This window comes from Neofelis nebulosa, chromosome X (assembly GCF_028018385.1).
Source record: "Neofelis nebulosa isolate mNeoNeb1 chromosome X, mNeoNeb1.pri, whole genome shotgun sequence".
Lineage (NCBI taxonomy): Eukaryota > Metazoa > Chordata > Mammalia > Carnivora > Felidae > Neofelis > Neofelis nebulosa.
In genome coordinates, this window is record NC_080800.1 from 87814208 (window position 1) to 87827402 (window position 13195).

At 40.9% G+C, this 13195-nt stretch overlaps 1 protein-coding gene across 1 annotated transcript; it reads right to left on the reverse strand.

Moving 5' to 3' along the window:
- Nucleotides 1-11370: 11370 nt before the first annotated feature.
- Nucleotides 11371-11601, reverse strand: LOC131502398 (small ribosomal subunit protein eS27-like). The gene has a single exon (XM_058713147.1). It carries the CDS (start codon nt 11599-11601, stop codon nt 11371-11373), a length of 231 nt encoding a protein of 76 aa, XP_058569130.1.
- Nucleotides 11602-13195: the final 1594 nt, after the last annotated feature.

Here is a 13195-nt window from a genome sequence, read left to right on the forward strand (position 1 = left end):
GGTGTTTGTCGCGCCGGCCGCGACAGATGGGTCCTGTGCAGAGGGTCTTGAAAGCTGTGCTAAGTAGGTTGCACTCTACCAAATGAGCCACAGGACACTATTGAAATATTTTAATCACATTCTCATTTTGGAGTGATCACTCTGGCTGCAGGGTGGAGAACGGGTGGGAAAAGAGCAACAATGGGAGTGAAGAGATGAATTAGGGGGCTAATGCAGTGAAATAACCCAGATGAGAAAGGCTGAGTGTCTGAACTAGGTAGAGACTATGGAGGTGAAGACAAGTGGATGACTTTGAAGGATGTTAAAAGTTAAAATGGATAGAGGCGCCTGGGTGGCTCAGTCAGTTAAGCATCTGACTTCATTCGGCTCAGGTCGTAATCTCACAGTTGTTGGGTTCGAGCACCGCATCGGGCCCTGTGCTGATGGCTTGGAGCCTGCTTGGGATTCTCTCTCTTCTCTCTCTGCTCCTCCTCTGCTTGCACATGCTCTCGCTCTCTCTCTCTCTCTCTCTCTCAAAATAAATAAACTTTTTAAAAAGAGCAGTAACTAACCTAGACTTGGTGGAGAGGGAAAGGGCCAAAAAAGACATGGAGTAGGTGACACATGAGCTGATCTTTGAAAGACTAATAGGAGTAAAGTAGGATCTTCTGTCTTCCTCTCTCTCTCTCTGCCCCTCCCCAGGTCTCTCTTCCTCTTAAAAGTAAATAAACATGAAAAAACCCTTTCTTAAAAAATGAATAAGTAAAAGTTAAAATTTACAGAAATTGATGATTTGTTGGACCTAAGTGGTTGCAGGTATCAAGGATGCTCCCAGGTTTACTGAGCTAGGACATAGTGGAACAGGCATGGGAGGAATGTGGAATGACAGTGGGTACTGAGGAGTGTCCAGTGTTATGAACATATTCCTTCCCTTTCCTGCATCAGAACTGATCGGTCCTGTCGCCTGTTCCCTCAAGAGCTCTGTTCTCCCTTTCTGATTTACACTAGGGTATTATAAGCTAGTTATTCTAACCAGACACCAGGAACATTTTCACTTGGGAGCTACTCTTAAGGCTCTTGTCTATAAAAATGATTTTGATAATGGTAGTTTCAGGCAGGCCAACTGGGGAAGGGATTTTTGGCAGGAGGGCTTCAAATTACAGTTTGACCCTTGAACAACACAGGTTTGAACTGTGTGGGCCCACTACTATGAAGATTTTCTTTTTCGATAAATACAGTATAGTACTATAATGCATTTTCTCTTCCTTATGATTTTCTTAATAATATTTTCTTTACCCTAACTTTATTGTAAGAATACAGCATATAATACATAAACATACAAAATGTGTCTTAACTGACTGTTTCTTTGACTGGTAAGGTTTCCAGTCAGCAACAGGCTGATAGTAGCTAAGTTTTGAAGGTGTCAAAAGCTGTATTCAGGGTGTGTGCCCCTAGCCCCCATGCAGGTCAAAGGTCAACTGTATGCCATAGTCCACAGCCTATTCCCCAAAGCAGGTCCTAGTCCTCTGTTACCCTCAAAGCAGGTACTGCGTTGTTCCACAGCACGGGCTGGTGTAAGGTGGAGAGACTGGCCCAGACATCGGCAGGAATAGGTCACAGACTTAACTGGAAAAATCTGTCTGCTGTTGTCTAGTCTCCCACATGTCAGGCTCCCTCTTCCCCAAAAGGAATGTGGTCTTAGGGGTCTGGCATGAACAGTCTCTGGAGACAGGCAGTTATTAGATGAACCCATTATTGAGCCCTTGAAACCAAGCACAGCATTTACCACAGAAAGAAAACTGGCATTGTGGATTCTGAAGGAGGGGGGAGGGCAGGCTGACATCAGAAGAGAAGGATTCGCGTTGTCATGGCAACCATAAGAGTTATACTGTATTGTTTGTACCCAGAATTTAAGAGATTATCCTTAGGCTACACAAAAGAAAGTGCCATCCCCATGCACTTCAACATCACCATCTCAGGACACCCACCACCCTCCTATGAGGAATTTTATTTGTTCATTTGTTATATGTCACTTGGGTGTTTATTGATTTACTAATCTCTCTTCTTCCATTTTTTTCTCCTTCTTTTCTTTCTTCCCTGCATCTGACCAGCACAGCCAGCATAGGCCATTTGTCTTCCCACAGACGGTGCCAGTAAATCAAACTTCTGGCCGGTGGAAACTGGGACCCTGGAAAACCTCCCAAGTTCCCTTGCCTCAGGGCTGCTTCTGGTCTGCAGGGAGTGAGGGTCTCTGGGAAAGGGCCCTCTGTCCAAAAAGGTGACAAAATAAGGCACTGATGGAAAGGTTGTTTTCTCAGTCCAATCCTATTCTGACACCTTTAAGGTCTGTAGCCATTAGGCAAGGAGCTCACTCAAATTACAGCCTTAACAGTGTCAGTGCAGGATCGGGCACTTGGTAAATGGGGAAAGACCTTTTCTGGGCCTTTACAAAAACAAGCAAGCGTTTGTTCATCACCTTGGGTTTCTTCCCATGTCATAGAAGAGTAAAGTAAGACAGGAAAGGCACACCTAGCCAGTTTTTTTTTAAGTGAATCAAAGAAGGATCTGGAAATAACACAGCGCTTATTAATTCCTGGCTCCAGTTAACCCCTCCTCCTATAGATAACACTGACATCACCTAGCTTTTTAATCCCAAGACCTAATTGGCATCCTGTTTATTAAGCTTTAAAACCCTTTTCTTTCTTTCCCCTTCCTGGCTCAGTAACTCTCACTTTGGAAATCTCTGGAGATTTTAATTTCCCAAAGAGCCTCCTGTCATCTCTTACAGTAAGTCTTTTCATTTCACCTCGTTTAAGTATATTGGCTGGTCTAAAGGCTTAATTGTGATGAAGAAGATTAAGTCCAAATTTAATAAGCATTAAGGATAGAACAACATCCTTTATTTCCTCTGGCTTCAATAATCATTGCATTTGGTTTTGTATTTGTAGTGGAAAAGTTCAGGTGACCCAAACTACAGGAAGGAGGTGGGCTTGAGAGAAGGGTGAGAAGATAATCTGGCTGGCTTTTTCTAAGATGTGTGGCTGCTGCTGTCGCAGTAGCAGCAGACAAATGGTGGAAGGAGGGTGATGGGTCTGGAAATGATTGGGCAAGAACACAAGATGAAACAGGCATGGAGGGAGGAAGGTGTGCCTCCAAGCTCTTCCTTAGTTTGCAAATGGGTTCTTTATTTTACCAGCAAGAGTGGCTTCCAGAACACTCTGGGTTCTCCAAGTCTCTTGGCATGGATGTAGACAAATCTCTTTTCCTGTTAGTACAGCTAAGACCAGATTAGCATTTTTCAAAAAGAACTTGACTAGGAAATGAAGGGAAACACAAAACTAAAATAAGAAAATGTAAATGCATAGAAATGAGCACAGAGTCTAAGATAAAGTCTAGCCCCAGATTGGCTCGACTGGCATAGACTACCACGCACCTGTGTGTGTGTGTGTGTGTGTGTGTGCGCGCGCACACACACACACACACACACCCCTGGTCCTTTCTCCTCCTCAATGCTATTTGTGGAACCCTGCCTCAAAAGGCCCCCGAGTGTTTCTCCTATGCATTGCAGTCTTGGCTCTCTTCTCTATTACACCTTTTATCCCTCTGTTTTCTGATGATCTCAATATATATTTGTCTCTTCCTAGTGGACTGTTAAGCTCTGTGAAGACAGGGACTAATCATAATCGTCTTTGCATCCAGAGTATCTGGCATGTGAAACCATCCGTAAATGATTGTAAAACTGAAGTGCACCAGATCAGATCCTGGCAACCTAGAATCATGTCTATCCTTGGAAAGTAGCTCCTCTAAAAGCAGGGTTCTGACAGTGGACAATGCTTTACACTCTAAGCTTAGGTCTTTTTGACCCCGTGTAAACATGCTTTTGGCAATTTACAAAAACAAGGACTGCCTTATAATTGTGGAGGACTCCGTGCTTCTCAAAACGTGTTTCACACAATTTCTCATTTGATACTCCTAACAACCTTGTAAGGAACTGAGACTTAGGTTAAATAGCCCGCCCCCAGTCACAGTGCTATATAATATATATAGCAGAGTTAGAGCTTTTGGTACTTAGTCCCATATCCTCCCAGTTTGATATGTTACATCCAAAAAAGACCTTTTTGGGTCAGGTCATCAGTAAACTGACAGAAACGTTCTCAGGCTTGTCTCTCACCATCCTCTCTCTCTTCCACCCACCCAGTATGGCACCAGACCAGGGAGAGAGTCAAATGATCATTTGGGGCCAAGCAAATACCAGAACCTTGCTAAATCAGAACCCAGAAATCCTGTTTCTAGGAATGTCTCCTAACAAATCGTCCAAATTTGACATAACTTTTTTATTTAGGAAGATGTGCTGGGGTGCCTGGTGATTCAGTCAGTTAAGCATCCAACTCTTGGTTTCAGCTCAGGTCGTGATCTCACAGTTTGTGAGATAGAGCCCTGCATTGGGCTTTGCGCTGACAGCGTAGAGCCTGCTTGGGATTCTCTCTCTCTCCCTCTGCCCTTACACACACTCTCCCTCTCTCTCAAAATAAAATAAAATAAAATAAAATAAAATAAAAATAAAAAGATGTGCTGTCCACACAAAACACAACTGTGAGCACAAATCAGCCAGTGGGTTGGCAGTTATATCTCTGAAATAACTGGACAGGTATGTAAAGATGTATGCATCAGGATGTTCATGACAGCTGTGTTACATTGGGAAGATATTGGAAACTATCTGATGTCTAACAATAAGAGAAAGGGTTAAAAAAATTAAGGCACATCCATATTACTGACTCTTATGAAGTCAACAAAACCAATTATGTGGTATAGATTTATATTTATTGACATGGAAATATATCTATGGCACTGTGGAGCTTTTTTAAAAGCAAGATAGAAATCAGCATTAGAGTATAATATCATTTCTGTAAAATACTACACTTAAGAAAACAGCCTGGAAGGATATTTTTAAAATGCTAACAGTAGTGGATTGTGTGACATTGAGATTGGAAGGTGGAGTGATATGTGATCTTCATTTTTGCTCACATATATTTTTCTTCAATGAATGTATATTACCTTTTTTTAGTAAGCTCTATGCCCAACGTGGGGCTTGGACTCATGACCCCCCGAGATCAAGAGTCACATGCTCCACTGACTGAGCCAGCCAGGTGCCCTGAATATATATTACTTTTGCCATAAGAAACATAATAAATGAGGGGCACCTGGCTGGCTCAGTCAGTTAAGCATCTGACTTTAGTTCAGGTCATGATCTCACAGTCAGTGAGTTTGAGCCCCACATCAGGCTCTGTGCTAACAGCTCAGAGCTTGGAGCCTGCTTCAGATTCAGTGTCTCCCTCACTCTCTGCACTTCCCCCACTCACATTCTGTCTCTGTCAAAAATGAATACAATTTAAAATTAAAAAAATAAAAAAAGAAACATAACAAATGATTTTCAAAGGAAGAATTAAATGTCAGCCCTACCATTTATGATAAATTGATCTTTGACAAGGGTGCCAGTACATTTCAATGGCCCAAGAATAGTCTTTTTAACAAATGGTGCTAGAACAAGTGGATTCATATGCAGAAGAATGAAGTTGAACTCCTACCTCACACCATATACAAAAATTAACTCAATGGATCTGACACTTAAATATAAGAGCTAAAACTATAAAACTGTAGAAAACAAGTGTAAATCTTTAATTCTCAAGTTAGAGTATTGGCTTCCCCTTTGGTGATTTTTTTCAAAAGTATAAATATCCTGAGGTAGGCGTATTATTTCTTTTAGACCCTGGTCTGTGGCAATCAATACTGTGTGTGTGTGTGTGTGTGTGTGTGTGTGTGCATGTGTGTGTGTGTGTGTGTGTGTGTGTGTGTGTGTGCCTGTCTGTCTGTGTCCGTGTTTGTGTGTGCATGTGTGTCTGTGTGTGTGTCTATGTGTGTATTGGGGATAGATGTGCACAGAGAATGAAGTGGCCTCCATCCCAGTCCTTTCATACTGTGGCTGTCAGAAAAGTGTCATTTTCTGGGCTTGGTGGACCAGGAGTCTATTTTTATAAGGAAACAGAAGTGAATGGTAACCTAGACTAGATGCATAAGAAGGCATCCAGCTGAAATCTGCTGCTGAGCAAAGGTGAAATCTTTGTTAGCTGTGCCTTGAAAAACACAGACTTTCCAATTTATTCCCTGTTCTATAGCCATCTTGACTCCCTTGTAGGTAGAGTTGCTCCACCCTTCCTCAACCATGCCCTAAGGTTAATACTTTTCTCTTTATATTAAATTGGAGTGTTGCTTCTTTCTTCTTCACTCTTCTAGGTATGTACATTTTTAGTTTGTTATCTTAGGTCAGGTTTCCTGGAAATAGACTCTGATGCAGAGATTTGCATACAGGAAGGTTATGAGGAGTACACTTGGGACCAATGCCTGTGTGGGAGTGAGGAAAGCAGGACTGGGGGGAAGGAGAAGTTGGACTGAAAAGCTCCAGCTGTTCCCACAGAGAGCTCTGGAGCCAGGATGACCTTTCAGAATTATCCAAAATTGAAGCAAAGGTTGTGAACCTTTGTATTCTCATTGGATATGTGCTGTTTACCACACCGTAAGGCTATGGCTGAGAGGACATAATCTTAGACAAAGCCACCTTTGGCTAAGAGCAATGCGAAGAGAGTGGCATAACTGTAAGCCATCAGCAACCAACATTTCCAGCAGCCGAGGGTGGAGGCAGGGATCTGTGTGGTGCCTCATGACCCCTACTTACAGTAATTTACCTGACAAGACCTCAAAGAAAGCTCCAGAAAAGATTTATGTGAATTCTTTCATCTTCACCCACATTCCCCCATTTTTTCATGGCTAGAAAAGACAATTAGGAAGACAGGTGTAGGACTCCCAGATTTGGGGCATGAGCAACTGGGGAAGACAAAAAATATCCCTGGATTGAGCAAATGGATGGATGCTGGTGAAGTTTACTGAGATGGATGAGGAAAAAGTTGGGGCAGGGAGAAATCAAGGTTTTAGTCTTAGAGAAGTTAAGTTTGAGATGTTGGTGTAACATTCAGATGGAGATGTAAATTAGGTAAATGAACATGAATATGAGCTCAGAGAAGTCTGGGATATTGCTGTAACTTGGGAGGTAGGATATAAATTGGATTGATGGGGCCCCTGGGTGGCTCAGTTGGTTGAGCGTCCAATTCTTGATTTCAGCTCAGGTCATGATCTCATGGTTTGTGGGATAGTCCTGTGTCAGGCTCTGCACTGACAGCATGGAGCCTGCTTGGGATTCTCTCTCTCTCTCTCTCTCTCTCTCTCTCTCTCTCTCTCTCTCTCTCCCCCATCCCACTCGTATTCTCTCTCTCTGTCTCAAAATAAATAAATAAACATTTTTTTAAAAAAGGATATAGGGGCACCTGGGTGGCTCAGTCAGTTAAGCGTCTGACTTCAGCTCAGGTCATGATTACACGGTTTGTGGGTTTGGGCCCCACGTTGGGCTGTGTGCTGGCAGCTCAGAGCCTGGAACCTGCTTCGGATTCTGTGTCTCCCTCTCTCTCTGCCCCTCCTCCACTCGCACTCTCTCTCTGTCTCTCAAAAATAATTAAATCCTAAAAAAAATTTAAAGGATATAAATTGGGTTGAAAACCATAGGAATGAATGAGGTCACTTAAGGAGAGAAGTGTAGAAAGAGAAGTGAAAACGTAAAGCTGAGCCTTCAGGAAACCTTCAACATTTAATGCCTGGATGGAGGAGGATGAGGAGACAGAGATGGAGTAGTCAGAGGAGCAGGAAAAATACTGTGAGAGTATCATGTCACAAAATCCACAAGAGAATGTTTCAGAAAATGAAGAAGTGGTTGGCAGTATTAAATACTTTTGGGGTGTGAAGGAAGTCAAGGATAGAGAATTTTCCATCAGATTTAACAACATGGGAAGCCATTGGTGATCTTTGTGAGAGCTATTTTAGGAGAGTTGTGGGGACAGAGGACCAGATTGGAGTGGGTTGACGAATGAGTGGAAAGCGAGGAAATAGAGGAAGTGCGTATAGAAAACTCAAGAAGTTGGCCGTGATAAGCAGGAGGAAAAGAAATACAGGGCAGTTAGCTGAAAGGGTTTGTGATTTTGAGGGATTGTGTTGTATGCTGGTTTGTTTGCTTTTCGATATTTTGTTTTGTTTTGTTGCTTTTTTTGCTTTTATATATTTTAATAGAACTCTAACATACTTACAGAAAAGTACAAATCAGGTGTACAGCTTGATGAATTTCCACAATATGAACACATCCATGTAAACAGCATCCAGATTAAAAAAAAAAAGAGAACAACTAAAGGCTATATAGTGTATGATTCCAACTATATGGCATTCTGGAAAAGACAAAGCAATGGAGATTGTACAACAATCAGTGGACTAGTGGGGAGGGAGGGCTGAATAAGGGAAGCACAGAGGATTTTTACTACAGTGAAACTCCTCTGTATGATACTAACATGATGGATGCACGTGAAACTCATAGAATATACAACGTGGAGAGTGAACTCTAATGTAAAGGACTCTGGATAATTATGATGTGTCAGTGTAGGTTCACTGATTGTAACAAATGTTTACCAGTATGGTGGGGAATGTTGATAACGGGAGAGGCTATGCACGTGTAGGAGCAGAGGGTATATAGGAAATCTCTATACCTCCCGATCAATACCGCTGTGAACCAAAAGCTGCTCTAAAAACTGAAGTATATTTTTTAAAAAAGAGAGAGAACACCCCAGAAGTCCCCTTGTTACTTATTTCAGTAACTAGCCCCTGCAAAGTTAACCATTACCCTAACATCTAACACCATGGAGTAATTTTCCTTATTTTTGAACTGTAATGGAATCATCCAATATGTACTCTTTCATGTCTGGCTTGTATTACTTCACATTTGTATTCAATTCACACTGGCTTATATTACTTCACACTGCTTGTGAAATACATCTGTATTATTGTGTATAGTAGCAGTGCATTTAGTCTCATTGCAGTATATTATTGCATTGTGTTAATTTATCCATTCTACTGCTGAAAGGCATTAGGGTAGTTTCCAGTTTGGAACCATTACAAAGAGTACATTCTTGTGCATGTATCTATTTTTTAGTACTTAAACCATCATTAAGGTAAATATAGATCACTTCTCAAAAAGCACTCATTTTAAAACATAACTTTGTAAAAAGAACACACAAATCTTAAAAAAAAAAAAAAAAAAAGCTTAAGAAAAGACCATTCTATGGCCCAGTCCTACAAAGTTAACTTCATGAATTTCAGAGCAATTTATTAAGATGCTAAATATTTGGGGCGCCTGGGTGGCTCAGTCAGTTAAGCATCCAACTCTTGCTTTCAGCTCAGGTCATGCATGGCCTCACAGTTCGTGAGATCAAGCTCTGCACTGGGCTCTGCACAGTCAGTGAGGAACCTGCTTGGGATTCTTTCTCTCTCCCTGTCTCTCTGCCCCTCCCCTTCTCATTCCCCCCCCCCCAAAATAAATAAATAAATAAATAAATAAAATTTTAAAAAAGATTCTAAATATTCATAAAATATTTCTCACATGCTTATGGATTAAAAGGTACAATGAGAAAGTTGCTCCAAAACTAATACCCCTCTTCCAGTCTCCAAATAACTTTCCTACTCCAAGTAATCCATAAACCCATTTAGGTCCACATTCCTTAAATGTTTGCTTTATTTGTTTTTTTTTTTTTTTTTGGGACAGAGAGAGAGACAGAGCATGAACGGGGGAGGGGCAGAGAGAGAGGGAGACACAGAATCGGAAACAGGCTCCAGGCTCCGAGCCATCAGCCCAGAGCCTGACGCGGGGCTCGAACTCACGGACCGCGAGATCGTGACCTGGCTGAAGTCGGACGCTTAACCGACTGCGCCACCCAGGCGCCCCTAAATGTTTGCTTTAAAATAAGCCAGCAGTTAAGTACTAGACAGAAACTTTTTTTTCCCAGGACATATGTGGATAGGCAACAAGTCAAATTCAAGCTTTCTATTTTTAAAACTTTTTCTTATTGAGGTAAAATTCGCATAATGTAAAATTAACCATTTTAAAGTGAACAATTCAGTAGCATTTGGTATGATCATAATGTTGTGCAACAACCACCTCTATTTTGTTCCAAACCATTTTTATCACCCCAAAAGGAAACCCTGTGCATGTTAAGCAGACGCTCTCCATTCCTCCTTCCTTCTGTCTCTGCCCCTGACAACCACCAACATGCCTTTACCTTCTACAGATTTATTCTGGATATTTCATATAAATTCTGGACATTTCTTATAACTGGAATCATACAATATGTGACCTTTTGGTTCTGGCCTCTTTTCACTGAGAAGAGTATTTTTGAGGGTCATGCACATGTTGTACCGTGTATCACTACCTCATTCTTTTTTATGTCTTGCATAATATTCCATTGTATGTATATACCACAATCTGTCCGTTCATCCATTGATGGACATTTAGGTTCTTTCCACCTTTTGGCTATTGTAAATAGTACTCCTATAAACATGAGTGTTCATGTATTTGTTTGTTACCTGTTTTCCAATTCTTTTGTACATATACCTAGGAGTGAAACAGCAGGGTCATATGGTGATTCTACATTTACTTTTTTGAGAAACCACCAACTTGCTATGCCCATTGGCTGAGCCCTTTTCCATTCCCACTAGCAATGTATGAGACTTCCAATTTCTCCACATCTTCACCAACATTCATTCTTTTCTTTTTTCTTTTTTTTTTTTTTGTAATAGCCATCCCAGTGAATGTGAAGTGATACCTCATTTCCTCATTGTGGTTTTGATTTGCATTTCCATAATGACTAAAGATGCTGAACATCTTCTCATGGGCTTGTTGACTATTTGTGTATCTTCTTTGGATAAATGTCTGTTCTAATCCTTTGTCCATTTTTAATTGGGTTGTTTGTCTTTTGTGTTGAGTTGTAAGAGTTCTTTAGATGTTCTAGATACTAGCACCTTATAAGACACATGATATACAAATACTTTCTTCTATTCTGTAGGTTATCTTTTCACTTTCTTAATCATATCCTTTGATGCAATTGAGATTATCATGGATTTATTTTTCTTCCTTCTATTAATGTAGTATTTTACATTGATTGATTTTCTTATGTTGAACCACCCTTGCATTATTAGGATAAATCTCGCTTGGTCATGGTGTTTTATCTTTTTAATGTGCTGTTGGATTCTGTTTGCTAGTATTTTGTTGAGGATTTTTTTGAGAGAGAGAGAGCACGAGCAGGGGAAAGAGGCAGAGGAAGAGAGAGAGAGAAATCAAGAGTCAGATGCTTCACCAACTGAGCCACCCAGGCACCCCAAGGATTGTTTTTAATCCAAAATATGTTTATTAGGATAGTTTCCCACTCATTTAGATTCAGGGTGCTTTTAGTGCTGCTGCCATTTGAAGGATCATCCTTCTGTAAGCCTTGCGTTTCCTCCTGTAGGCTGGCAAAGAACAGTGGAGCAGCCAACACACAAAACTACTGTTCGTGTATGGCTAAAGATGGGGGTGATTTTGTAGCATCCTGGGCACTTCACATCCATGAAGTAGGAGTTGGGGCTCTGCACCAGGCACTTCTTCTTATGCTTCCTCATCTCCTCTTTTGTGGACTGGTGGAGGAGGTCCTTTTCAAGGGGCATGTTCTTGTGGGAAGGTTGTCACCACCGGAAAGCTTGTTGAGGATTTTTGCATCTATATCCGTAAGGGATGTTAGTCTATAACAAACATTATATTTTGAAGAGAAAAAGAAAAGAAAAAATGTATCAATGCATTTTGCTGAAGCAAAATAAGGAAAAAGTAAAAAAATCACACCCAAGTATTTATCACCTTGAATGGCATCTTGTTAATTGGTAATCCATCTTGCAGGGAAATTTCCCTCAACGGGGACCCTGCCTAATCTATCCAATAGAGTTAAAAACACCCAAATATTAAGCTCATCAAGTCACCTTAGAGGTGAGGAAACTGCCACAGAAGTTAAATGATTTGTGTGTGGTGACATTTCCAGCAAGCAGGAATTGACACTTTTTATTTTGTCACCATTCACCTGAAACACTTTGCACTTCACCACTCTATTCTTTATTACCAATCTCCAAGACTTCAGCTTTCTTACCAAAAACCCACACTACAAAATTTTCCCTTGCATCTAATGAAAATGATGTTCTGCAATTTGAGCCAATTACTCCCCACTATTTTCTTCGGAGAGACTAGAAAACAACCTTGACAGTATTTTATCACAAAAGCCATTCACATACTTGAAGTACAACAAGCCACGTTGCCAAGTTCTTTGACATTTTCTTTGTTAGTTTTATTTCCTAAGCCCTTGGGGCTATTCTGTCCTGGACTGGTACATGTTCTCTGCATCTCACAAGGCTACAAGATCCAAAATACAACACAGTGTCCTAACAGAGGCAATTCACAAGATAAAGCAATTGTTGATGGTGAAGGTGGATATAATATTTTAAAGTTTGAAAAGTGACAGAAATATTAAAACTTTTTCAAATGTTCAGGCTGTAATGTTCAAATTAAGAGCAATGTTGAGAGACAAGAGAGTAAAAACATGAAAAATAATGATATAATTCACATGCATGAGTCAATTGTATTTAGTAAGTGGGTGGAAATAGGATGGTGAAAACTGGGGAGAAAAACCAGAATTAAAAAAGCCAGGGTCAATTCAAAGGTCAAATGAACTATAAGTGAATCAATTTGGAGTCATGAAAAGTAGTTGACACAATGATGGGCCATATATCAGGCTGAATATGACATGCTGCTTCCAGTATCCTTAGAAGGAGGTGATGGAGGGCCCAACATTTTAGTATTTTTCAGTGGTTCATTTCAAGCTCTGTAGCTCCAGCTTTTTGACAGTACCACTCTAGTTCTATTTTTTTTTTGTCCTTTTGAACTTTTCCCTGCTTTCGGTGGTTCTTTCTCCTTCTTATTTCTATTCCCTGTGGCTGGTACAGGCCTCTGCCCTCTCCTGCCTACCCCTGTTCACAAGCACAGCACTCGCACTCTGCTACTGCACCTCCCGAGTGGCAGTGACCCCCACTGTCTGAAGATAGTTGGTAGCTCCCTCTCACTTCCCCTTTCAAGACCCAAGGGCAGTGACAGCCATGTATATATCTTTTGGTAAATATATTTGCACTTTTATTGGGCATATGCTTAGAAATGGCATTGCTGAGTCATAGAGAATGCATATATAGTTAGCTTTAGAAGATTCTGCCAAAGGCGGTTCGG

Bases quoted from the DNA above. Each gene is read 5' to 3' on its own strand.
- LOC131502398 (XM_058713147.1), bottom strand. From the start codon at position 11,601: ATGCCCCTTGAAAAGGACCTCCTCCACCAGTCCACAAAAGAGGAGATG.